General features: G+C 39.0%; 1 protein-coding gene across 1 annotated transcript in view; it reads right to left on the bottom strand.

Annotated features, from left to right (window-relative positions):
* LOC131251626 (sodium/hydrogen exchanger 8-like) overlaps positions 1–26,573 on the bottom strand; it is a 177,469-nt gene that overhangs the window by 76,989 nt on the left and 73,907 nt on the right. Inside the window, exon 12 of the mRNA XM_058252463.1 lies at positions 1,455–1,639. Within this exon, the coding sequence (XP_058108446.1) occupies positions 1,455–1,639 (185 nt within the window). The remainder of the gene's footprint in view (positions 1–1,454; positions 1,640–26,573) is intronic.

Genomic DNA, 26,573 nt, shown 5'->3' with positions numbered 1-26,573 from the left:
AATCCCTATGATGATCGGGTCCACTCTAATGCTCCATAGTACGGTCCCCTAACTAAGAGGTCCTCCATAGATGTCGTCGTCGATCCAGATCGATAGTGAGGCCTTCCTCCTTGAGTACATGCGTAGGGTGGGGGGTGTGTGCGTGCGCATGATGTCCCCATCAAGGAAGATCTGGGATTTCTAAGCTTAGGGTTAGGATTTGGATGTATAAGAAATAAAGATCGAGAGGATGTTGATGGCTTGGGATGAAGGAGAACGAAAATTGGAGAACGTGGAAGAATACCTCGATGGTTGATAAAGGGATGAGAATGTGGGGGATAGATGGAAGACTTACACCTCCGTTGATTAGATTAGCTTTGCATCAATCTTCCTTCTAATTCACATGAAAATCACCTTCAAATCACATGAAGATGGGAGAAGGAAGATAGGAGCTTTCTCTCTCTTTTTTCCCCTTCCAAAATTACAATTTCAACCATCTGATGAAATTTAACGAAAATGACCATTGTCTAATAAAAAATCAACTAAAATCACCCATAAGTTGTCCAAACATAAAATAATCATAAACTAATTGCTAAAAGATAATAATGTCCAAAATGATGAAGACGATCCTCGATCATGTGATCCATGTGATCCAACAGCCCGATCGTCACGTCCCTCGAATCTGACGATCCAAATCACTCCCTAAAGCAGCCCATGTGCATCTTCCCAGTATGGGGTCTTCCAGATGCTCGCGCATGCACATGGGGTCTTTAACATGATCATGGATACTCGACTAGCCATAGAGAAATCGGTGTGGCATGCCTCCTCTTATACGTACGCAAAAGTATATGTGATGTCCTCATCACAAAATATAATAACTATTGATATCGATGACAATATAACTCCAGGGAGAAAACAACTTCTATGCTTTAAGGTTCTTTACAAGTGTAAGCATTTGTTTATGTTGCACTTACTGACAATAGATGCGTGCCCCTTGAATATTTGGAATTCCATAGAGGCATTCATGCACTCCAATGGCATACCCAATCAGAAGTGCATATACTTTGGTGTTGTCCCTAGTCTAGTTTAGCTTAAGGCAAGATCAGCTTTAAGTGTCTCCAGGAAAATCATGTCACTATGAAGCATGTATAAACCAGTGAATCTTTGCATGCTCGAGGACCCATGTGCCTTGTAAGATACAATTCTGACCACTACAAACCATGATGAGAGATTTTCCTAGTACCAAACACCGATTAAAGTGAGAGAACAACAAAGTCTAAATCACCTCCTATGTTATCATAAAAACATATACATTCTTAAAACAAGACTTATCCTGAAGAAGCATAAAATATAAAAACAGTCAAGATATTTGACATGTGAATAGCTTAAATCTTCATGGCTTACTCTAACACCAACATTATCTTTAGATGAAAAATGTGCAGAACTTTTAGGAGCAGAGAACAGATATGACTTGCTTTTAAAGACAGTGAGAGTGATAGCGACACAGGCCCTCGCAAACCTGACCACACAAGAATAATCACTTCTTTCCAATCCAAACCATAGCCAAAATAGCGTAGAGAGGGATACAATATTCCAACAACTATGATGCGAGATGCTTGAACTAAAATGTAGAGGAGAATGAGGTAGCCCCAAGAAGTTCCTGAGAAAATAAAACAAATTTCTCAGATTGGATAATCATAACCTCACATCCAACAACTTGCATCTAGCTGCAGTCCCAGCAGTCCAAAATAGTGGTGGTAGTGATAATCCCCAAAAGGTTCATATAAGAACAGTGTCTATCAGTTTTGAATAATTTGTTTGAACAATACCAGAGTGAATGAACTATTGAATGAAGAAAAAAAATCACCAACTAATGAATTCTCTCTGAAGAGAATGGCCAGTTTTGGAGATATAGACAGGTAACGGGACAGAAAAATGATCTTATACCTCCATGTCAATGATCACAGTGAGAGTTCTATAATTTTTATTTTTATTTGGAAAGACAGTGAGAATAATATAATCTGCAATCACCATTGTTCGAAAAGCCAATCCTTGTAAAAAAACTGTGCAGTTTGGACAAATTAGGAAGTATACAAAATGCATCATGCTTCATATCATATTACCTTTCAGTGACTATACAATAATTTCCAATATGAGGCATCTAACAGGTGAACTGACAATTAGATTGGGAGGATTGAGCATTCTCATATGGTTTTGAGGAAACGTTCTCAAGATGGAAGAAGGTATTTCGATCCTGTAAAGAGCCAGAATAAGCAACTGGAGACTGCAAGAAACATAAGCAGCTTGTTGCAGTTGGAAGGTCATCTCTTTGTCGAGCACTTCCAGGAAGGATGGAGAGAAGTGGACCTCTGCTGGTTGTTGGGTAGGTATGGTAGCTTTACTGAGGTAGTGATACACCGCTGTATAGATTCAGTGGAGATCTAGGGCTTTGCTTTTTTGTGTTTTGACTCGTCTAAGGAATCCAATAACACTGTTTCTGACTTAGATGGCGGATGGCTTGCATGGAATCGCCTGAAGGTCCATTTGCTAAATACGGCCCAGCAGCTTTCCAAAAGCCTTTGCAAAACCAGGCTCCTACTAAGGGAGAGAAGATCTTCATGCTGAGAAGACCCAACAACCATTTGGGAGCAGGAGCTTATGAAGAAGTGAGTTTGAAGAACTAGTGGCAGAGGTGGACTTTACAGTAATGAAGTGTCTTAAGGTTGCCTATGAAGCCACAATTCCCTTGCAGGTTGCAGGTATCAATCATCAAGGGTGGCTTGGAAGTAGTGTTCGAAGTATCGGTATTGCTACAAGTTTCGCTAGCCAGGGATACTGAAGCAATATCGTTATCACCGATAATATCGCCGATTCCCGGAAATGCGGGGAAACATGGGGAAAACGGTGGAATTCTTCAATGAAATTTCAGAAGATGCTAAAGTACACATATTTGCATATTTAAGAATCAAATAACAGAGAAAAAAATGCGTATTTGCATATTTAGTAATCAAATAATAAGTTTCCCTTTAATGGAGTCTAAAAGCATGTATTGTTGACTTAGGGAAACCTTGGGGAAAAATGGGGAAAATGGTGGATCCACCCATCCATCCATGCATGCATGCACATACATATCTGACTCTTTTGGTGGTCGTCCTCTTGACATCCGTCCTACTACTTATGTTGTTGCTTCTGATGAGATTGGGACCATATCTGACTCTTCTGGTGGTTGTCCTCTTGACATCTCTCCTCCTAGATCAATTGGACAGTAACCATGACCAAAGCCAATGTTATGGATCTTCAGCGCCTTCGGATGCTTTAGACTCAATCTGTGCTTCCTGCCTCTTTTGCTTCACAGCCATTTGCCTCCTCCTTTGTTGCGACCACAGGTACTGCACTCCATGCCTCTTCCACTCCTGCGACCTAGCTTATTGATTCGAGGGCATTGGTTCATATGACTGGTGAGCACACTTGTCTTATTCCATCTAATTCCTGTACTTGCATTCGTCTATTACGTCTAGCTAATGTGACTTCTACTCCTGTAGAATCCATTGGCTTTATCTCCTTTACTCCTAATCTCACCTAGTCCAATGTTCTCTATGTTCCTAAATTCCATGCAAATTTGATCTCTTTCCATAGCCTTATAAAAGCCCTTAAATGTTGTGTGATTTTCTTCTCTTCTCATTACATCTTTCAGGACTTGAATACAAAGAGGACTATTGGTGTGGGCCATGAGCGCGGTGGTCTCTACTTTCAACATTAGGGAGAGCTATTTGCTAGGAGTGATGCTTCATCGAGTTCTTTTACTTGTGTTTCTCATTGTTTTGAGACTAGTTAGGAGTCGGCTACTTTATCGCATGGGCGACTTGGTCATGTCTCTTTAAAGACTCTGCAATTTTTTCTTCCTAAGTTTGATAAGTTGAATAATGTTTCTTGCCAATGTGAAACGTGTCCGTTTAGCAAGCGTGTTTAGACCTCATTTCCTGCACTTTCACATCATTGTAATAAAATGTTTGCTTCAATACATACTGATATTTGGGGTCCTAGCCCTGATACTTCGATTGATGGTTTTTCATACTTTGTGACTTTCATTGATGATTTTTCTCGCATTACTTGGGTTTATTTGATGAAACGGCATCACGAATTGCCACACTTGTTTAAGTCATTTCATCAACTGATTAAGACACAATATGATTGCAATATTTAGTTCATTCGGTCTGATAATGGTGGTGAGTATATATCCCAAAGTTTTACATCTTATCTTCAAGAAAATGGCATTCTTCATTAGTTTTCACGGGTTTACACTCCACAACAAAATGGAGTGGTTGAGCACAAGAATCGCCATCTTCTGGAAGTTACTCGCTCTCTTCTGATTGGAATGAAAGTTCCTAAATATATTGGTTTGCTACTTTGTTGACTTTTTGCTATTTAATTAATCCTATGGCTTCTTGTGTCTTAAATGGCAAGACTCCTTTACATACACTAAGGCCTGGTTGTTCTCTTTTTGGTATTCCTTCCAAGGTTTTTGGGTGCATTTGTTTTGTTCACTCTCTTGGTCCATCCCGAGACAAGTTTGCCAATCGTTCTATCAAATGCATCTTCCATGGGTACTCTCTTTAGCACAAACGCTACAAGTGTTATGATCCATGTACTAAAAGGTATTTTGTGTCCATGGATGTCACATTCTTTGAAGATCATCCTTTTTTCTCTACCATGTCTAATCCACCGGATTTAGTTGCCCCACATGATCCTTTATATATGCCTGTGGTTAGCGACAGTCTGTTCCTCCTCCTGAGGCGCCTAAGCAAATTATCACCTATATTCGCAGAAAGTCAAGACAACTAGCAATGCTCCCAGTAGCTCGTCTTCCTACATCAGGTAATTCTCTCAATCCCACTTCCATTACTCATCCATCCTCTACTATTGCTTCCCATACTTGTAGCCATCATCCAACCTTGCATCCTATTTCAAACTTTGTTTCTTATGACTCTGTCTCCTCTACATATTGTGCTTTCCTTGCTGCCATCTCTTCATCCTCTATTTCCAAATCAATTGTTAAGGCACTTGTAGTTCCTGCGTGGAAGCAAGCGATCGAGGCAAAGATGGCTGCCCTTGATAAGAATGGCACGTGGGATCTTGTTTCCTTACCTGCAGGGAAGCACACTGTGGGGTGCAAGTGGGTGTATTCTATCAAGTATCGGGCTGATGGATCTATTGAACGTTACAAGGCATGTCTAGTTGTTAAAGGGTACATGCAGAATTATGGTGTTGATTATAATGAGACCTTCTCTCCTATGGCCAAATTGAACTCAATTCGCCTGGTCATCTCCTTAGCAATCAATCTCTCATGGCCATTATATCAACTAGACGGTAAGAATGCCTTCCTTTATGGGGATCTGACTCAAGAGGTTTATATGGATCTTCCCCCTAGGTTTCAGCTTAAGGGAGAGACTAGGAAAGTGTGTAAGCTGAAAAAGGCTCTTTATGGCCTCAAACAATCTCCAAGAGCGTGGTTTGCCCGGTACAGTTCTGCAATTCTCTCATTTGGCTTTAGGCAATGCCAGACTGCCAGTCGAATCATACTGTATTTGTTCACACTGGCAGGAGAGTCGAACCGTTATACTAGTTTATGTGGATGATATAATCGCCATTAGAGATGATTTGGACTTTATAGAACATGTCAGACAGATGTTGAGCAAGGAATTTGAAATTAAGGACCCTGGTCCTCTTTGATACTTCTTAGGGATTGAAGTTGCCCGTTCATCCAAGGGTATCTTTATATCTCAGAGAAAATACACTCTCGACTTGCTAAATGAGACCAATAAGCTTGGTACTCGCCCTACCTCATCTCCTATCGATCGAAAGCATTATTTACCTGAATCTGAGGGTGGGAGTTTGAAGACCCTAGCATGTATCAAAGATTGGTTGGGAAGTTGATCTACTTAACTTACAAGGCCAAATATCACTCAAGTTGTTGAGTGTTTTTAGCAGGTTCATGCATTTGCCGAAATCATCACATCTTGATGCTATGTACCGTATATTGAGATACTTCAAATCTTGTCCAGGACGCGGTATTCTCTATGCTAATCATAGACATGTTCATATTACTGGATATTATGATGCTGACTTGGCAGGGTGTCCAACTGACAGAAAGTCAACTTCTAGCTATTGTGCCTTTATTGGAGGTAATTTGGTGACTTGGAGAAGCAAAAAAACAGTCGGTGGTGTCTAGATCCAGTGCAGAAGCAGAATATCATTCTATGGCTCAGGGAACTTGTGAGATTCTATGGTTGAGATCTATTATGGTAGAGCTTGGTTTCCCTATCAGCTCTGTTACTCCTCTCTACTATGATAACCAGGTTGCCATCCACATTACATATGATTCAGTCTTCCATAAAAGGACAAAACATATTGAAGTAGATCTCCATTTCATTCGAGAGAAGATTTCCTCTGGAATTCTATGCACTCCATTCGTCAAATCAACTAAGCAATTAGCTGATGTATTCACAAAGGTGCTTGGTTCTCCTATGTTGCAAGAGAGTTTAAGCAAGTTGGGTATGACAAATATTCATACACCAACTTGAGTTGGAGTGTTGGAACATTTATTTGTTATGTAGGGGTTTAGCTATAAATATGCAAAGTAGAGTCTTATGTGTAATTTCATATTTATTAGGGGGTTATAATGTAATTTGTAAAACCCTACATATAAACGAAATAAGAAAAAGATGAGTCTAACATTTTTTAGCTCTCTCTCAACTTTTCCTCCTCTCTCATTTCTCTCTCTTCAACTTCTACAAAAACTACTGATTGAAACTTCTGACATATCATGAAGGAATAAACTTTTTAAGTTGGAGGTTTAGTCTATATAGAAGTCAATTAAAGTTTATAAGAAAGACTGGGCCAAAACTAGATACATGATCATGTTGGATGGCTGGACGATTGAGTGAATCGGTTTGTTACAAATTTTATAGTTAATGGTGCGAGTGGTTCTTTTATTTATTTTTTTCTTATTTCTTTTTTTGAGATTTGTTGATACGTTTGGCATTTCAAAGAAGGCGGACAATTTGTTAGCATTAGTTGATCCGTTATTAATGAAATGAAGTGGATGAAGAGAATGTTGTGCAGATCATTACGGATATTGCATTTGTTTATGTCAAGGCGATTTAAATGTTAATGGGGAAGAGAAAGAAGTTGCTTTAGTCTCCATGTGTAGCCCATTGCATAGATCTTACGCTTGGAAACATTAGAAAGTTACAAGTTCATTCTGAGACCGTGATGAAGGCAAAGGCTATAACATTTTACATTTACAAGCATTGTTGGTCTTGAACTTGATGAGAAAGGATGCGAAGGGAGAGTTGACAAAACCGGTTGTGATGCAATTTACTAATTACTTGACATTGAAAGGCATCCATGATAATAGGAGTGGCTTAAGATCGATGCTTACCCCAAAGAAATGGGAAGGTAGCAGTTTTTCAAAGACCTCAAAGGGAAAGCATGTATGAGATATAGTGTTACCTGATGTATACTTTTTGCCATTTATATGAAATTGTGTGGATTGTCTACCATAGCATGTGCGGAAGCTTGGCGGAGCTTAGAATTACAATTAAGTCCTAGGGGGTGCCTAATTAAATCGATTTACCAATTTAAACTAATAAGGAAAATAACACTTAGGCTTCCAAGCCAAAGTGATTCCAATCACAGAGACTACAATAGATGCAATGTTATAAGCAACTAGTCTAAGAGAGATAATGAGCTTGTGTGTGAGATGTGATCAATAGATGCCTAGCATTCAATCCATTCAAGCATTCATATAATTCAATCAATTAAACTCATAGGCATAAATAGAAATGTAAATACATAATAGTGGTTCAGCTATTTGGCTACTCCACTCCTGGCGAACGTACTTTCCTCTAGTGTACCAAGATTTCACTGTCGGAGGTTTCACCTCTAACCTTTATAATGGTTTCTCCTAGACTAACCACTAACCTACACGTATAGTCTCGCGTCAAAGGAGCACATTTCCACCGGTGTCGACAACTCCCACGGAGACTTAGATGGCTTTCTATCAGCTAACCAACAACTACTAGCGGTCCTAATCCAAGGCCCTACGTACACTCCCGTCGGAAGCTCCCTATGGAGACTAACACGTACGCAACCGTGTCCGATGAATGCGGTCGTAACCCAAGGCCCTACGTATACTCCCGTCGGAGGCCCCCATAGAGACTAACACATACACACCCATGCCTAGTGAATTTGGCCCTACACAAGAGCTTAGGTCCAACCTAAGAACCTATTCGAGTTTGGGTCACAAACTCTACACTCAATCCTACACAAGGAAATAGTGTTGGACTCTACAATTGACAACCTTACTTGTTGGATTGAGCCCCGTTGTTGTGTCTTGTTTATAATGCTTGATCGATGCTCTCTCGTGCTTCAACCAGCTTCTCAATTGCTCCCACAATCGTTGATGTCGATGCTTCAGCTCCTACGATCAATCGCCTTGCATGTGATGCTTTGATGAGGTGACCAAGGCAATGCGAAGATGGTGGAATCTCCAACAACTAATGGATAGTTGATTTCCAAAGGGGATTCACCCAGATTGAGTCTTTTAGGGGATATAGACAAGGATATACCTATAGGCTTAGTGTATAATCTCTAAAAAATGGTCGAGATCAAGTGTATCTTCATCATGGAGGTTGCAATCCTCATTAAAGTGGTAATCTAAAGGGAGATGACTTGAATCTCATGGATTTAGAGGATTAGGATGAGGGATATGGGTGGGGAATCACCTAAGCTCTAATGGCACCAAAAACCCATCAAAATGTCAAAGGTTTGTATGCCCTTTATAAGGGAAACAGGTACCAACAGTAAAATAAAAAAATAAAAAATAAAAAAAAATAAAAAAAAAAGGGCAAAAAAAGGGCTATGTTGATTGATCGAGCAATGCCTTCAATCGATCGAACTCCCTTTTGATGGGATCAAAGGCCCTTCAATACTATAAAGAAACTCCAAAATATAGGTCAATTTGTTTCTGGACGTTTCTGGGTACCTTCGATCGAAACACATCAACAACATGTCAATGGAATCGAACTCCACTCGAAAACCATTGTTTGGGCAATGTGATTTACAACAACTTTGTACCTCTTAGAAGCTTAATTTATCATATTCATTAAGTGTTTAGGGCTTGGTTTAGATGAGTCAAATGTTTGCCTATGGGATGATTCATCCAGAGGTGGGTTGTTTTGGTTCTTAAGGTGGTTTAGGGCTAGGTTTACGAGGCACCTCATGCTTTTACATGTTGTCTATGGCCTTGATGCTTCAAGTCTTCGAGTCTTTGGTCTTCAATGTCTTCCTATGGCCTATGGAGGCTCAACCGACTCAAGACACCTTGGCTCACGTCATTAACAAAACCGAGGCACTAATATTATCAAGTTTTTTTTTTTTTTAAGACTACTCTCCCATTGGTTAAGGCTTTACGATTAATTGATTCAGGCGAGAGGCCGACCATGGCATATATTTATGAAGCGATGGATCGGATAAACGTGGCGACAACAAAGAATTTTGGAGAAGTATAGAAACGGTATGTGGCGATATAAAAAATCATAAATCAGCAGTGGAATCTTCAGCTAAAGAGGCCCTTATATGCAGCAATTGACCTTTTAAATCCGAGATTTTAGTATGATGAGAGTTTCCGTGCGGATTTAGAAATCAAAATTGGCCTATATGACTCTAGTGAAATGATCCTAGATTCAAGGCAAAGGGTCATCAATGATGAATAGATGAACAAGTTCAAAAGGACTTATGGTTTGTTTAGAAGAGAAACTGCAAAATTAACAAGAACAACAAGCAACTAGGTATCTTCTCAATTATTTTTCTTGTTTGACTTCTTTAAGCAGTTAAATCATAAATGTATGTTTTGGTTTTTAGTTTATTATTTAATTATTTAATCTCTATGATTGATTCATAGATTTATAGTGGAAGAGAGTTATGGAGATGATTGTACCGAATTACAAAAGTTGTCTATTCGTATTTTGAGTCTAACATGTAGTGTTACTAGTTGTGAGAGCAACTGGAGCATTTTTTAATAGATGAAAAATTATTGAATTCATTACTCATCTTTTATGAATTTTATTTTTATTTGATTTGTTTATAACTTTATAGTTTACATAATTAATAATTATATCAATATACAAATATCCTATAGTTATGAAACTATACGTTCATTACATATACATTTGAAAAAGAGAAATAGACTCAATCAACAACAATTGAATGCTCTTGTTTTCGTAAAATATAATCTCCAACTCGAAGTCCGTCATACAAAGAGAGAAAGCTCAAGGGCTTGACCCTATCTTCTTATTGGATATGGAATCTGATGACTGGATTACTAAGGCGGATCCTGCCTTCCTATGGATAATACTTAAATGGGAATGGGTGAATGCTTTGACAAAGGCGTTAGTGGATAAGCAAGGTGTAGGTGGCTCTACCTCATGACTACATGGGCGACGTCGTATGATTGCATGTTGTAGGTGACTCTACCTCACGACCAGATGGGTGAAGTGGTATGATTGCATCTTATAGAATGTAGACTAGGAGTATAGTCAAGTACCCTTGCAGTCTTACATTTAATAGTTTCATTTAGTTATGCTAAACCAATAAGCATAATTCATAAACTATTTTGTAGGTTCTTGAAAACTTGCAATTAGAAGTAAAGCAAAGGGAAAAGTGACATAGGACAACTAACCACTTACTCTAAAAGCTTGAGCTGATAGAGCATGGCAAATCAATCCCTTTATCTCATTGCCCAGGCCCCACATCCCATGGCTTAGGTCGTCAGCCTAACCCGCCTCATGGGCCCCGCCTCAGGCGGGCCACCCACCCCGAGTGTGCCCTTGCATCCCACAGGCCACCCAACTCGAGCCCAGTATGAAAATGCCCCTGCATTAATCGCTCTCAGTGAGGAGTCTCGACCACGAGACCTCCTGCCCTGATACCACTTTGACAAAGGACAACTAACCACTTGCTCTAAAAGCTCGAGTTGATAGAGCGTGGTGAATCAATCCCCTTATCTCATAGCCCAAGCCCCACATCCCATGGGTTAAGTCCTTGGCCGAACCCCCCCTCGTGGGCCCCACATCACATGGGTTCTGCCTCACACAGGCCGCCCACCCCCGGGTACACCGCCCACCCCGAGTGTACCCCTACATCCCACAAGCCACCCCACTCAAGCCTGGTGTGTGAAAATGCCCCTGTATTAAAAAGATAATGTAGGAGATGAAGAGAAAGAAGATGATGTTGTTGATGTCGATAGCATGAATGATGATGAAGAGGATGGCACCATGGCCAATTAAGATGGACAAAGCAAGGGCCGCAAAGAATAGATCTATTTGGTCTTTTTATTTTCTTTTTAATTTATAGAAATGTGTGAATACATAATACATGTAAATGGGGATGTGGAAAAGGTTGTTTTTTGAATAATCTATAAAAATTACATATACGTGGGATGGGCAAAGGGTTTACGTTACAAAAAGGGTTATTTTTTTAACTTGATTATGACATGATAAAACATAATAATACATTTATACATAGTATACAGTTGATCACAAGATTATTGTTGTGGTTAGATCTTTCTTTTTTGTATACATATCATGAGAAACTAGATGATTGATGTGTGCTTTTATTTTTTCCTGAATTATTTATATATTTTTATTTTATTTTTATTTTTTGAAAATCTGAAGAGCAAAAAAAAAAAAAATCGTATCATTTAAGGTACGATTCACAATACGATATGATTCAGACCAAATTATGATTACGACATCATTGCCCGATACTAGCAATATTATCGTCAATACCATGAAAAATTACATAAATAGGCAAATTTTGATAGAAATTTGGAAAAGAAAAAAAAAAAAACTCAATTTTTGGATTCTTTTTTCTTTTCTTTTTTTTTCTTTTTTTTTTTTTTGAAATTTTGTTCCTTAGGTGATTTTTATCACTCTTTGTTTTTATTAAATCAAACTTCAAATTTGGAGAGAAATCTAGACTCCGAAGGAAGATGGGTCAGAACTCAAGTGATGAAAAATCCATAGAAACTTCATTTTCTTTTCAAATATAAGCATGCATTGCTATGGAAATCATGCATCACATGGATTTGTGGAAAGAAATTAATATTTAAGTGAAAAAATAAGGAAAATTGGGGAAATCCTAATTATTTCATTTTTATAATGGAAAATGTGTTTTCGTTATTAATTAATGTAGAAATTTTATATATTGATGAATGTTGGTTGATATAATGATTGCCTAAAAATTTCATATATTGCTTTATACTAATTTTTTCGATAACCCATGGTTAGGCCCCTATAAAATAGAAAATTATTATGTATACTTGTTGTTTGCAATATTTTGATTCCGACATGTGCCATTCAACACTTCTGAAGTATTATTGAAAAATTCCACCCTTTTTCCCCAATGCTTCCTCAATGTTCCGCTCAGACGACGATATTTTTCCTAGTATCAGCAATGCCAATACATGTTTCCATATCCCCAGACATTAGTACATGTAACGATACTAGTACTCTGAACACTAGCCCAACAAATGAGCGAATACAATCATGTCCAGACTTGACTAATTCCCGGTATCAATGAGAGATCTTCCCTATTGTTTCCCATATCATAATTTTGCATCCTTCTTGGCCCAATTCTACTTCACACTTGTGAAAAGTCTTTGGATCCTTGTCCTTTCCAATTTGAGTCGGGTAGCTTGAAGAGGAAGGTTTGGCTAACAATATTAGGGGCTGGTGTAGATCTACTACAATTGAAGAATGGATGGGCCATACAATGATGCTAAAATTGAAAAAGTAGAGAGTCGATCAAGGGTTGGAAAAGTGACCATATATGTTGTTTGGATTTAGTACAAAATAAATAAATAAATAAATTTAAGGCAGTTGGTAAAAGAACTATCCTTCAAGGAATTCACAATCTCGATAAGAAAGAAGAATTCGGTTTGCTTATGGTAGAACGAAGAATTAAGAGGGATTCTCTCGAAATTGAATTTTAAAAAAGAGGTTCATGGGGAAATTAAGTGGTGCCAAGATCTAAGGCTACTTAAGGGGAAATATGAAATTCTTCCACAGTACCACCAACACCAGGAGAAGATAAAATAGAATTCATAGCCTCCTTCCTATCAGTGAGAGAAGGGTGGTAAATAAGAATGAAATATTCAAGGAAGTTGTTGACTTCTAGTCAAATCTCCTAATAATGAGGTTTTTCATGGCCTAAATTGCATAACCTCCATTTCGATCATATTAGGGAGGATGACACGGGTTGTTTAGAGCATCCTCCCGTAAAGGCAATTTTTATCTAGGAGGGACCAGGCTCCTAGTCCTATGGCTTCCCAATTGCTTTCTTTCAAGTCTTTGGGAAGGAAATCAAAGGGGATCTTCCCAATTGCTTTCTTTCAAGTCTTTGGGAAGGAAATCAAGGGGGATCTAATGAAGTTTATCTTAGAGTTTCACTCAAGAGGCAAGTTCTTTAAGGAGATGGTGGCATCTTTTATTGATATCATTCCAAAAAAGGATGGTGCATTTGAATTAAGGGACTTCATACCCATTAGCCTCATCAGCAACCCATACCAGATTTTAGCCAAAGCATTGGCGAGCCACCTTATACTGGTGTTGGGCTGGGTCATTTCAAATGGGGCCTTTTCGGCAGGCAGATTATGAATGGAGCTCTAATTGCCAGTGAATGCATTAACACTTGTCAGAGGGAAGGTTTGCCTAGGGTAATTTGTTAATTAGAGATGGAGAACGCATGTGATTATATGAACTAGAACTTCTTTACATGCTTACAGGTCAGGTTTTGGAGTGGGGGAGGAAGTCGGTGTTCGCTTCAGCTCACTACTCAATTCTCATAAATGGTACTACTAAATGATTTTTTTGAGGGTCTAAAAGACTTCGTCAAGGCGATCCTCATCTCTATTATTGTTCATGGTGTTCAGTGAAGTGCTTAATAAAATGATTGAGCTGGGTACAAAGCGAGGCTTTTTTTGGAGGCTTGCCTTGTGGATCAAGTGTGAGCATGGCTCATCTTCAGTTTGCAGACAATATTTTTCCATTTCGCAAGGCTATATCAGATCAAGTGGTAAGCTGAGAAGTCTTAACATGCATTGTTGGTGATCCTGGGCCAAAAGATCAACGGGCGCAAGAGTGAGTTGATTGGCATTCATCTTGGGGAAAAAAGCGGGAGGATGTCAATGGGGATTTTTTCAAGGGTCTAAAAGACTTCGTCAAGGCGATCCTTATCTCTATCAAGGTATTCCGTAACAGTAACGGTGGCCGTAATAGCCACCACCGTTACCTTTACGATACGGGGCATAACGGCCGTTACGGTCTCTCTCTCTCTCTTTTTTTTAATTGAAAAAACTCCCAAAAAACCTGTATCTACCCTGTAATGTTGATTAAAAAGTATGAAAAACCTATATATGTCCAATAATAGACCATTACAGGGCTATTATGGCCTTTATAAGGGATGTAATGTGTAGTTAACGGCAATTAGAGGTCATTTTTTTCAATAACGGGCTATTACAGCCATTACAACCCCGTAACTGGTAACGGTTGCCACCATTACCTTTACATAATGGCCTTTATGGCACACCATGATCTCTATTGTTTTTCATGGTAGCCAGTGAAGTGCTTAATAAAATGGTCGAGCTGGGTACAAAGCGAGGTTTTTTTTTTTAGGCTTCTCCTGTGGGTCAAGTGTGAGCATGGCTCATCTTCAGTTTGCGGACAATACTTTTCTATTCCACAAGGCTAAATCAGATCAAGTGATAAGCTGAGAAGTCTTAACATGCTCTATTTGTGATCTTAGGCCAAAAGATCAATGAGCACAAGAGTGAGTTGATTGCCATTCATCCAAGAGAGAAAGGCAAGGGGATGTTTGTGGAGTTTGGATGCAACAAGGGGAAACAACCAACAACATATCTAGACCTTCCACTATGTGTGGAAAAACCCACCAACTGCTTGGGGAATGTGGTGGTGGAAAGAGTGAATGGAAAGCTATCTATTTAAAAGGCAAATGTGTCCCTGGTGTCAATCAAGGGACCGCTCTCAAAATGTGGAGCCCATTCAATCATGTTGATGTAGGACAATTAACCACTTGCTCTAAAAGCTCGAGCTGTTAGAGTATGGCGAATTAATCCCTTTATCTCATAGCCCAGGCCCCACATCTCATGGGTTAAGACCTCGGCCGAACCCCCCCTCGTAGGCTCGCAGGCCCCAAATCACATGGGCCACCCACCCCAAGTGTGTCCCCGCATCCCACAGGCTACCCCACTCAAGCCCGGTGTGAAATGCCCCTGCATTAATCACCCCCGGTGAGGAGTCTCGAACACGAGACCTCCCCCGTGGGCCCCAAATCACATGGGTCACCCACCCCGAGTGTGTCCCCGCATCCCACGGGCTACCCTGTCAAGCCTGGTGTGAAAATGCCCCTACATTACATGTACTAAGGTTGTCTATTTTAGGAATGGAATTATTCTCCTTCATTATCCCATCCAATCATGTACTATACTTAGTGATGGGGACATCAGAGGACCTACTCGGGTGTACCAGAGATGGAGCCTACATCACTTAGGTTGTCTATTTTAGGAATAGAATTATTCTCCTTCATTATCCATTAAATCAAGGATTGTAATCACCCAAAATTATGGGTCAACAAAAACCACGTATAGCATTCTATAATTTTATTTAAGATGATGGAATCTCACAATGAGACCCACCCGGAATTGAATAAAAACTTGATTTCAAGATCTCGACATTTCATGTTTCTGTAGAAATATCATGATATCAGAGCCATAGTGCTCTCTCTAATGTTCGTGTGATTTTCTTTAAGATCGAAGACTGCTCATCTTCGATTTATACACTTCCTTGTCTTGTCATTCCCATCAATTTTTTATTTGTTGTAATACAAAAAAGTTTCAACATCTTCTCTCAGCTCGTACAGAACGAGTCTGCGATCTTCTAAGCAACATCAAAAATTACTCTCAATTCATGACAGCCAGAATATTTAGAACATTCAGAAGATTTTTAGTATTTTCCGCTCATCAGAGATCTGATCCATTCTTGGCTGTCAATCATAGAAACGGAGAAGTCTAAGGTATTTTTTGTAACAACCCTAAATTTTGATGCATTAAAATAAAATAAAATAAATATTTAAAGATTTTATTTTTAAATAAAAAATAAAAACAAGCCAATGGTTGAGTTGGTAGAGACATTCTTAGTTGAGAGAGAGGTTTAGGGATCGATTCTCTTAAAGTAGTAATAATAATTTTTTATCAAATGTCATAAAAAAAAAAAAAAATCAAATTCAAGAAAGGGAGGATGTGCTCAATCTATCTTATGAGAAGTTTCTTTAAAAAGGGATACGGAGAGGTTTCTGCATAAGAAAAAAAAGAATATAGGAAGCCCTAAAGAAAAATGGAGAGAAGATTTTAAGAGGGCTTAATCAGGTAAGTTCCAACCCTTAGATCTTTTTATTTTTTTTATTATGTTGTTAATTTCTTCTTGATTTATACAATGGATGGTGTGGATCATCCACACGATCATTGTATAGGTGTGTAGAGACAATTTTAACAAAGTGATGCTTTATGATTTCAGATCTGTTCAGTAACATTTTAGGAATAAATTTAATGGGTGCAATCTGATTATGTTAAGATAGATCTGAACGGGTCATTTGATCCTAAGCACCAAAAGATAACAGTGCCTTGAATTTCAGATCGATCTAACCATCAGATGGGCCACACTAGTCAAATCTATAAATGTTTAATAAGGAAAGTTTAGATTTCTAAGCAACTGATTGGTATCACTTAGCGTAGAAAGTCAAGATGAGTCATTCACGTATATGTGGTTAGATCCACACAATTCATCCAATGTGTAGAGGCAAAATATGCCAAGACCTCAAGAATCTGGATGATCCGATCATCCGTTGGGCCACCCTGATTAATTATTTGACATACAATTTCAGGATCTTAAAAAGAAAATATAAATCTTGATAATTAAATTTAATAAACATATAATTTTAATTATTTGATCATTTAGGGTTTGACCACTTGGGATGTATATCAAAGGTGGGCCCCACCATGTAAAATAACTAGATGAATAATAATGTTGTTGATATAACTGATAGGATCTCTGAATTCAAACCAACCTAATTACCTTGTGGATTCTACACTACCAGACTCGGGTGAGTAACCCAACATGTCTCATGATTCACTAGAATTAGAATAAATTATTTGTGATGGTTTGATTGATTGATGTACTGATTTGAGTGTTTTATTTAAATATTATATGATGCGGTAAATTATATGCTAATCTGTGCCAAATTACATGAAATTATAATTGTACATTGAATTTATTTATCTAGCCAAGTGTATATGACAGTTACGAAAATGATACATTCGTACATCACCTATCATTCATTGCATTTACATAATGCATTGTCGATCTTAAGGCCCTCCCTGGAAGAAATGTAGATCCTGGTAAAGCGTTACCAAATGGGGGCTATGCCCAAGCCTACCGAAAGGTGGAAGCCTACCCAATGGGTGGATGCAGGTTGATGACCTCCAACCCAAGCAGATGGACGATCATCTCATCTGATGCATTCATACACCATTTGCATCCATATCATTGCACATACATTTTTATGTTATTTTAATTGCTATGATTATGAACCATGCTGGGTTATTTCACTAAGCCTGGCCAGCTTACCTTTTTATTGATGGAAAAACCGTATAAAGGAGCCATGGGCAGATGATGTGGTGCAAGAACCGGAAGGATTTATCGCACCTGAACACGACCCATGTGAAACGTGGTCATACTTATCTAAAGATAAAGTGGCGACATTAGAACATTTCTAATTATGTGATTTATTAGTTAGAATAGTTTGATTAGCATATAATGCATATTGGTATTGATTTTGAGATTTTAAGTAATTGTTTAGATTTATCTAATTAAAATAATGTTAGTCTAGAATAAACATATTTGCAGTATGATAATATAATAAATGAATGATTTTTAATATTTATATTACTTTAAGGGTCGTCAAGATTTATACATGCCTGGTTAATTGGTGCTAAGTGTTATGTATGTATAATTGGAGTTGGGGTGGAACTTAAACTGAATGTAATTATCACCTCTGATTAAACTGATTAAGGAATTAAGTTAGTACACTTTGTGTACGAGTTACGAACTAAAACTCAGCTCTAAGGGTGCACACTCTGCACTCAAATTTCGGGGCATGACATTTTTGGTTCGATTAAGGCAAGGAATTGTGGGGGCATGTCTCCAGATCTGATCCGCTGCCTACAGAGGATGAGAAAAAGATATCCTCCTAGCATACTCAAGATGTGAAAATCAAATCCTAGATTCTTAGATCAGTAGATCCTCAATTCATTTTGCATCTCAAACCCTACAAAACTACTAAGGATGTGAGAATTTTTTAAAAAGGTATATCATCAAGGAAATTCTGCATGTCAATTCCAAGTAGAATTTGACATTGCTCAATATCATCAAGGAACGTTGTCCATTCAAGAATATTATTCAAGCTTTCTTTCTTTATGGGCTGAATATGATGAGATTAAAAATGCTAATATATCTAACACCGCTCTAGCTGAAATACAAGGACTTCAAGCAACTAGTCACCAGGACCAATTTTTTATGAAACTACGTTCTGAATATGAGACTGTTTGGTCTAATCTAATGAGTAGGGTTCCAACTCCATCCTTAGATGAATGCATGAATGAACTTCTTCGTGAGGAACAATGGCAATTGACGAAAGTACATTTGGAACAGAAAACTACATATGGTATTTTTGATGTTGCTTACGCTGCTCAAGGAAAACCTTCTCCTTGTGATATGAGTCCCGTGCCATGTTACAGTCAGTGTTCAAATTATCTCCGATATTATCGAAATATCTTCGATATTATCTTTATCTCCAGCTCAGCGATACTGATAACACTGGTAGCGATACCGATAACATTGGTAGTATAAAAAATTCTAGGTATTAGCAATGCATCACTAAGTATCGCCAACATATCAATATCGCTAATGTAATCGCCAATATTTTCAACTATGTAAATTCTAGGTATCACTTGTATTACCAATGCATTAATATCGCCAATGTATCACCAATATTTTTTTACTATAGATTCTAAGTTATGCTACTATCATAAGTGAATTGATAATATTTCAATAATATCGCCAACAAATTGATATCATTAAAATTTTGTTTATTAGAAAAAAAATATATATATATTTCATTTTTTTTCATGGGCACATGGTTGTATGTAGTGTTCAATTTGTCATTGATAATATTGATAATATTTTGATATTATCGATACTGTAACATGTGCGATATTGAGACCACAATCTCCAGTATCCTTTCCAATTGTTGATGATTTCTTGGTGAAATATCACGTGTTGTTGATATTTTGCAATATCGATGGATGTTTGGATGGTTAAATAGGCCAAATGGGATGGTTGAACTGATTTCTTACAAGTTACAACAACACATGCTTTAAAGGCCCCATTAAATGGAAATTTTTTATGTAAGCATTTTTTTTTACATTTTTTTAATTCCTAAATATGCAAATATGTACATTTTAACATCTCCTGAAGTTTCACTAAAAATTCCATCGTTTTTCCCATGTTTACCCACATTTTCGGTTATTAGCGATATTATCGGCGATATCGATATTGTTTCCATATCCCTGGCCAGTGAAACTTGTAGCGATACCAATTGTTTGAACATTGGTTATAGTTGTAAAAAATTCGGTCATTATGCCTCCCAGTGTCAACAGAAATTTTGTACCTACTGCAAAGGAACCGGTAATATCATTACTAAATGTTGTAAACGACCTCAGAATCGGACTACTCCAAATCAATTTCCTCGTGCCTATACTGCAACAATTGTTGTATCTGTTCTATAACCTGCGATTTCATCTGCTTCGACTACTGCCTGTTCTTCATCTAGTACACAACCTAGCCCGTCTGCTTCTCTGACCCCCGAAATGGTCCAGCAAATGATTTTAAATGTCTTTTTTTGTACTTGGTGTCTCAGGTAAAACTAAAAAACCTCCATCTATTTGGTATCTTGATTCTAGAGTATCGAATCACAAGATATTCACATTTGAAAATCTTCCCAATGTCAAAAAATACACTGGCAATCTCCAAGTTCAGATTGCAGATGGAGATAGTCTTCCAATTACTGCAATTGGTGATGTTCCTGGCTTAGTCCCATTGACAAATGTTTCTCTCCCCTCACTTGACCACCAATTTACTTTTTGTTGGCCAACTTGTTGACAATAATTGCAATATCTTATTTTCACCTTTGGGTTGTGTGATACAGGATCGGATGTCGAGGAACGTGATCGCGAAGGGCCCTAAATGTAGACGTCTCTTTTCCCTTTACCTTTCTGCACTTCTTCATCATAAACCAATAAATGATTTGTTTTGTTTTTCTGTTCAAAATAATTGCCAACTGTAGCACAATAGGCTTGGACATCCAAATTCCAAAACTTTATCAATGTTGTTCAATTCTAGATTGACGAATAAATCTGTTAATGTGAAAATTTGTGTTTCTTTTGATTGTAGTACTTGTAAGTTTAGGAAAAGACCCTTACATTTCCTACATCTACTACATTAAGTTCAAGATGTTTTGATTTAATACATAGTGATGTATGGTGAATTGCTCTTGTTATCTCTCACGCCCATTACAAGTATTTTGTGACCTTTATTGATTATTTTAGTCGTTTCACTTGGGTTTACTTCTTTCATTCAAAGTCCGAAGTTTTTCATGTGTTTCAGATGTTTTTAGCCAATGTCAAAAATCAATTTTCTACCTACATTAAAATTCTCCGTTCGGACTCTCAGGGGGAATATGTTTTAGCAGAATTTCAAACTTTTTTGCAACGAAAGGGGATAATCTGACAACGACATGTCCATATACCCCTCAACAAAATGGTGTCTCCGAAAGAAAAAATAGACATGTTCTTGATGTAACTCGGTCTCTTTTGCTTGCATCTTCCATTCGTCCCTATTTTTTGTCTGAGGCACTTACAACTGTTGTTCATCTTATAAATTGGTTGCCCTCCATCAACAATCAAACCCCACATTTCCACCTGTATAACACACCCCCATCATATGATCATCTTCGTACTTTTGGTTGTCTATTTTGTTCATTTACCTTCTTCTGAACGCACCAAACTCACTGCTCAGTATTCCAAATGTGCATCTTGGATATGCACCCCACCAGAAAGGATTCATTTGCTATTATCTTCGAATTTGTCATATCCGAATTTCTAGAAATGTTGTTTTTCTTTTAGAATCAGTATTTTTTTAACTACATCCTGAGCCTCCTGATTCTGTCTATTGTCTCATCGCCTGGCTTTTCCAATGAAACAACATTTACTTGGTTTAACCCTAATTTTGTGTATCAAAGGCAGAGGAAAGACATAACTATAGGATAGGTCCCTCAAGATCTCTTGCCTGCATCTGACCCAAGTCAACCTCCCTATTTGTGTTGCTCCTTACGATTGTCTAAGTCCCCTGACCAATATAGTTTTACCCATACTACCTTGATGGCTACATTGTCTTCTACTTCTATTCCTCACTCCTCGCAGGCTGTGTAACATGAATGTTGGAGATAGGCCATGCAGGATGAATTACAGACTCTTGAAAAGAATCACACCGGGATATTGTACAAGATCTCACATTTATCAAACTGATTGGATGCAAGTGGGTTTATTCTATTAAACTCAAACCTGATGGATCTTTGGACCGATATAATCCTCGTCTTATGGCTTTAGGAAATCGACAGGAATACGGGATTGACTATGAAGAAACATTTACACCAGTGGCAAAAATGAATATAGTTTGTATTATTCTCATCATTGTTGCATCACAATCCTGGCCGCTAAACCAGATGGATGTCAAAAACACTTTTCTTCATGGTGACCTTAGCAAGAGGTCTATACGCGTTTACCCCAAGGAGTACACTCTACTTCTCGCCATACTGTATGTCGATTGCAGCGTTCCCTTTATGGTCTCAAACAAGCTCCGCGTGCTTTATTTTAGAAATTCAAAAGCTCTCTTTGTGACATTGATTTTACTCAGAGTACTCATGATGCATCTTTGTTCCTTCATCAAACTTCTATTGGCCTTACTGCTCTCCTTGTCTACGCAGATGATATTCTCATCATTGGTACTGATTCCAACATGATAAAGCGTCTTCAAGCTTCCCTCCATGCATCATTTCATACGAAGGATTTGGGTCCACTCACTTACTTCCTTGGATTGGAGGTTCATCAATCTTCTAGAGGATTGTTTCTCCATCAACACAAATATACTTAACACAAATATACTTAAGATCTCCCTGAACTTGCCAATCTTCAACATTCTACTATAGTTAACACACCTCTTGAATTAAATGTCAAGTTGAGCAAAGATGACAGTCTCCCTGATCCTATCTTATATCAGCAACTTGTTGGAAGTTTAATTTTTTTAACTATCACAAGACCTGATATATCTTATGCTGTCAACTTGTTGAGTCAATTTATGAGTGCTCATCGGCATCTTTACTTAGAAGCAGTCAAACGCCTCATTCGATACCTTCTTGGCACAACCCAAAGGGGTTTATACTTTCCCACAGCTAATGATCTTACCCTACATGCATACTCTGATGCTGATTGGGTTGGTTGCCTTAACATGCATCACTCAACAACTGGCCGGTGCATGATAATGTAAGAAACATGATAATGCAAGGGCATTTTCACACCGAGCTCAAGTGGGGTTGCATGTGGGATGCAGGGGCACACTCGGGGTGGGCAGCCCGTGTGAAGTGGTACCCATGTAATGTGGGGCCCACAAGGGGGGTTCGACCGAGTTTCTAACCCATGCGATGTGGGACCTGGGCTATGAGATAAAGGGATTAATTCACCATGCTCTATCAGTTCGAGCTTTTAGAGCAAGAGGTTAATTGTCCAGCTGTTAGGCAGTTTTTGTCAAGGGAAAATACCACATTGATCTCCACTCATCAGGAGGTTCGAGCTTGGCTGCCTATGCGTCGCCAATGTGGAAACAAATATGCAAATACTTCCCGGCTATTGCTGCCCAATCTCGATGGATTGTTGACCGAGGTGAGTGCAACTTCTAGGAAGATTACTGGTCTGGATTAGGACCCCTTTCAGACAGGAAACTGCAATCTTCTCCTATGCCGATCCAGCTCGTTCAAGACTTCATTAGGGCCCAGCAGCTGGCGAGATCCAGAGGGGGCTCATCTCCTTCTCCCACAAGTGGTGCTAGACCACATCATGGATGCGGGGACTTGCACCTCTATCGAGGAGGACAAACAAGTTTGGGTTCCCTCCTTGTCCGGGGAATTTCATATCAGATCAGCTTGGCAGATTACTAGATTAGCAGGGGATAAGAAAATGTGGTCCAAATGGGTTTGGCACCTAAAGCTTCCTCCAAAAATCTCGCTCCTCACTCGGTGGACGACAGAACTCAAGCTAAAGGTATCCACATGGCCTCCAAAAGTGATTGCTGCCCTCCTCCACTACCGCCCCATGCGGAGACGATCAACCATGTTTTCTCTTCGGGAGGCATAGCTACGGTGGTGTGGGACCATTTCCAACCCCTACTCAACCTATCTTCGACGGCCCAGGAAACAGTTGTGGGCAGAGCAGCCAGGTGGTGGATGGTGGTTGCCCCATCTGATTGTCTGCATATCTTGAGAGGCCTCACTCCAACGCTCATTTTCTGAGAGATCTGGAAATCTAGAAACATCGCTTGTTTCGACAGCTCTTTGATTAGCGCAACCAAGGTGATTGCTTCGATCCACCACTGGATCTCTACACTCGGCCCATCCCTTCCACTTCCTAAGGTGGTAAATCGTGCCTCTTCCTCAGCCTTCACAGACTTGGGAATTGATGGGGCAACGTTGCATCTGAAGAGAATCCAAGTTGTCAAATGGATTAGACCTAAGAGGGGCTGGGTTAAAATTAACATCGATGGCTCGTCGCTTGGGAATTTGGGGCCCTCAAGGGGTGGAGGCGTTTATGGAGGTAGTGAGGGCAACTTCCTGTTCACCTTCTCTTTAGGCTATGGCATCGATTCCAATTCTCGTGCAAAGATTTGGGCGATTTGGGAAGGCCTCTCTCGTTGCGCCGAGCTGGGTTTCTCCAAGGTGGAAGTCGCAAGCGACTTCAAATCTGTTGTAAGGACAATCTCCACGAATTTGGCGCCCACGTGATCCATGTGCTACTGGCGGGCCAGGATAGCGGCGCTCATGGGTGTTATGGATTTTTTCTATCGCCCATACCCCATGGAGGCAAATGCGGTAGCCGATAAACTTGCTCGGAGGGGTAGCGACAGCCAGTCTAGTACTTTTTTCGCTTCTCAGGCAGCCTCCCCTGTATCACCAGAGGTGTCTTATTTCTGGATAGGGTAGGATTGGGTAATTTGAGGGAGGGATAAATTTTCTTTGGTGCCTGTCTTTCTCGTCTCACGATAGGTGGGTCTATCGTCTTTTGTTGATAGGTCCGCCCGAAAGCTCTCTTGTAAAATCTTTGGTTATGAATGAAATGTTAGTTAATTGTCCTGCATCAAAGTGGTATCAGAGCAGGAGGACTCGTGTTCGAGACTCCTCAACGGGGGTGATTAATGCAGGAGCATTTTCACATCAGGCTCAAGTGGGGTTGCTTGTGGGATGCAGGCAGGGTATCCCAAATCGGTTACGTATTGTCCGTTACCGACCGTAACGGCCGATACGTAACGTTAACGATGGGACCTATTACGTGATACGGGGTCGAAACGGCCATTACGGAATTCTGTAGCCGTAACGGCCGTTACGGGGTCGTTACGGGCCATAACGGCCGTTACGGGTCCTTGAACAAAAAAAAAAAAACACCTTACCTTTTTTCCTTTCTTTTCTTCTTCTTCTTCTCTTTCTTCTTCTTCTCTTTCTTCTTCTTCTTCTTCTTCTTCAGCAAATGCGGCTACGGCCTCAGCCTGCATCCTGTTCTTCTTCTTCTTCCTCTTCTCTCTCTCTCTCTCTCTCTCTCTCTCTCTCTCTCTCTCTCTCTCTCTCTCTCCCTCTTTTTTCTTTTCTCTCTTCTTTCCCTCTTTTTTCTTTTCGATTTCCCTCTCTCCCTTTTTTTTTCATTTGCAGGAGTACCATGCACCACATGCTATAGGTACGTGTCACGCTAAGACGAGCGCTAACACTCCTCGAGCTCCTAGTTGTACGAACGGTTCAAAGGAGATCAAAGTTATATGGGCTCCATGGTGATGTATTTATTACATCTACACCATTCATCTATTTTCAGAGATCATTTTAGAGCACTACCCAAAAAATGAATTATATCCAGAGATCATCTAGATCACACCAAAAATAGCAGCGGAGATAATGATTTTCACTATTAAACAATTTGTAGGGCCCACGGTAATGTTTATTTTCCATCCAATCTGATCAGACCCGAGTGGGCCCCACCATGATGTATATATTTCATCCATGTCATCCATCCATTTTGCCACGTCATTTTAGGTCAGGATCCAAAAAATTAGTCATATCTAAATCTCAGGTGGACCACACCATAGGAAATAGTGGTTATAGAATGCTCACCGTTAAAATTTTCTTGAGGTCCACTGTAATGTTTATTTTCAATCTAACCAATTAATTGGGTCACACTAACGTGAATGAAGGGAAAACACACATGTCAGCTTGATCTAAAACTTTTGTAGCCCCCAGTAAATTTTTAATGGTGAACATTTAATTATTGTTGTTTCTTATGGTGCAGTCCACCTAAGCTTTGGATGTGCCTCATTTTTGGGCTCATGCCCTAAAATTATTTGGCAAAATGGATGGACGGTATGGATATAACACATTCATCACGGGTGGGGCCCAAAAAACTTTGACAAGTGTGCTACACTTCACAATCCGAGTCCCGCCTAATTCGAGCCTTAAAAATTTGTACACGAGACATATATTAACTTAAAATTTAGCAATTAAATTATGGACTACAATTGCTAACTCACAATGCCAAAATCAAATTGTTTGAATAGTTTTAATTGTTAATTTGTGCACTTTTATTTTTTAAAATAGGGCCTTTTGATTTTTTTCATGATTCACTATCCAATAAATGTCCACCAATTCATAAGTGAGATACTGACAATAAATTGCATGAATTTGAAACTGATTTGGAGCATAGATTGGTCCTCCAAGTCGGCTCCAAATTGGCAACGGCATCTACCTGAATTTAATTTCATTTTTTTAAAGAACTATTGGGAGAAATGATATCAAGTAGTTAAGTATATAACTACAATGCCAAAATCAAATTGTTTGAATAGTTTTAATTGTTAATTTGTGGACTTTTATTTTTTAAAATAGGGCCTTTTGATTTTTTTCATGATTCACTATCCAATAAATGTCCACCAATTCATAAGTGGGATACTGACAATAAATTGCATGAATTTGAAGCTGATTTGGAGCATAGATTGGTCCTCCAAGTCGGCTCCAAATTGGCAACGGCATCTACCTGAATT

The sequence above is a fragment of the Magnolia sinica genome, chromosome 7, assembly GCF_029962835.1.
Source record: "Magnolia sinica isolate HGM2019 chromosome 7, MsV1, whole genome shotgun sequence".
NCBI classification, from domain to species: domain Eukaryota; kingdom Viridiplantae; phylum Streptophyta; class Magnoliopsida; order Magnoliales; family Magnoliaceae; genus Magnolia; species Magnolia sinica.
The sequence above is the reverse complement of the archived record's forward strand: the minus strand, read 5'-3'. Positions and strand labels throughout refer to the sequence as shown.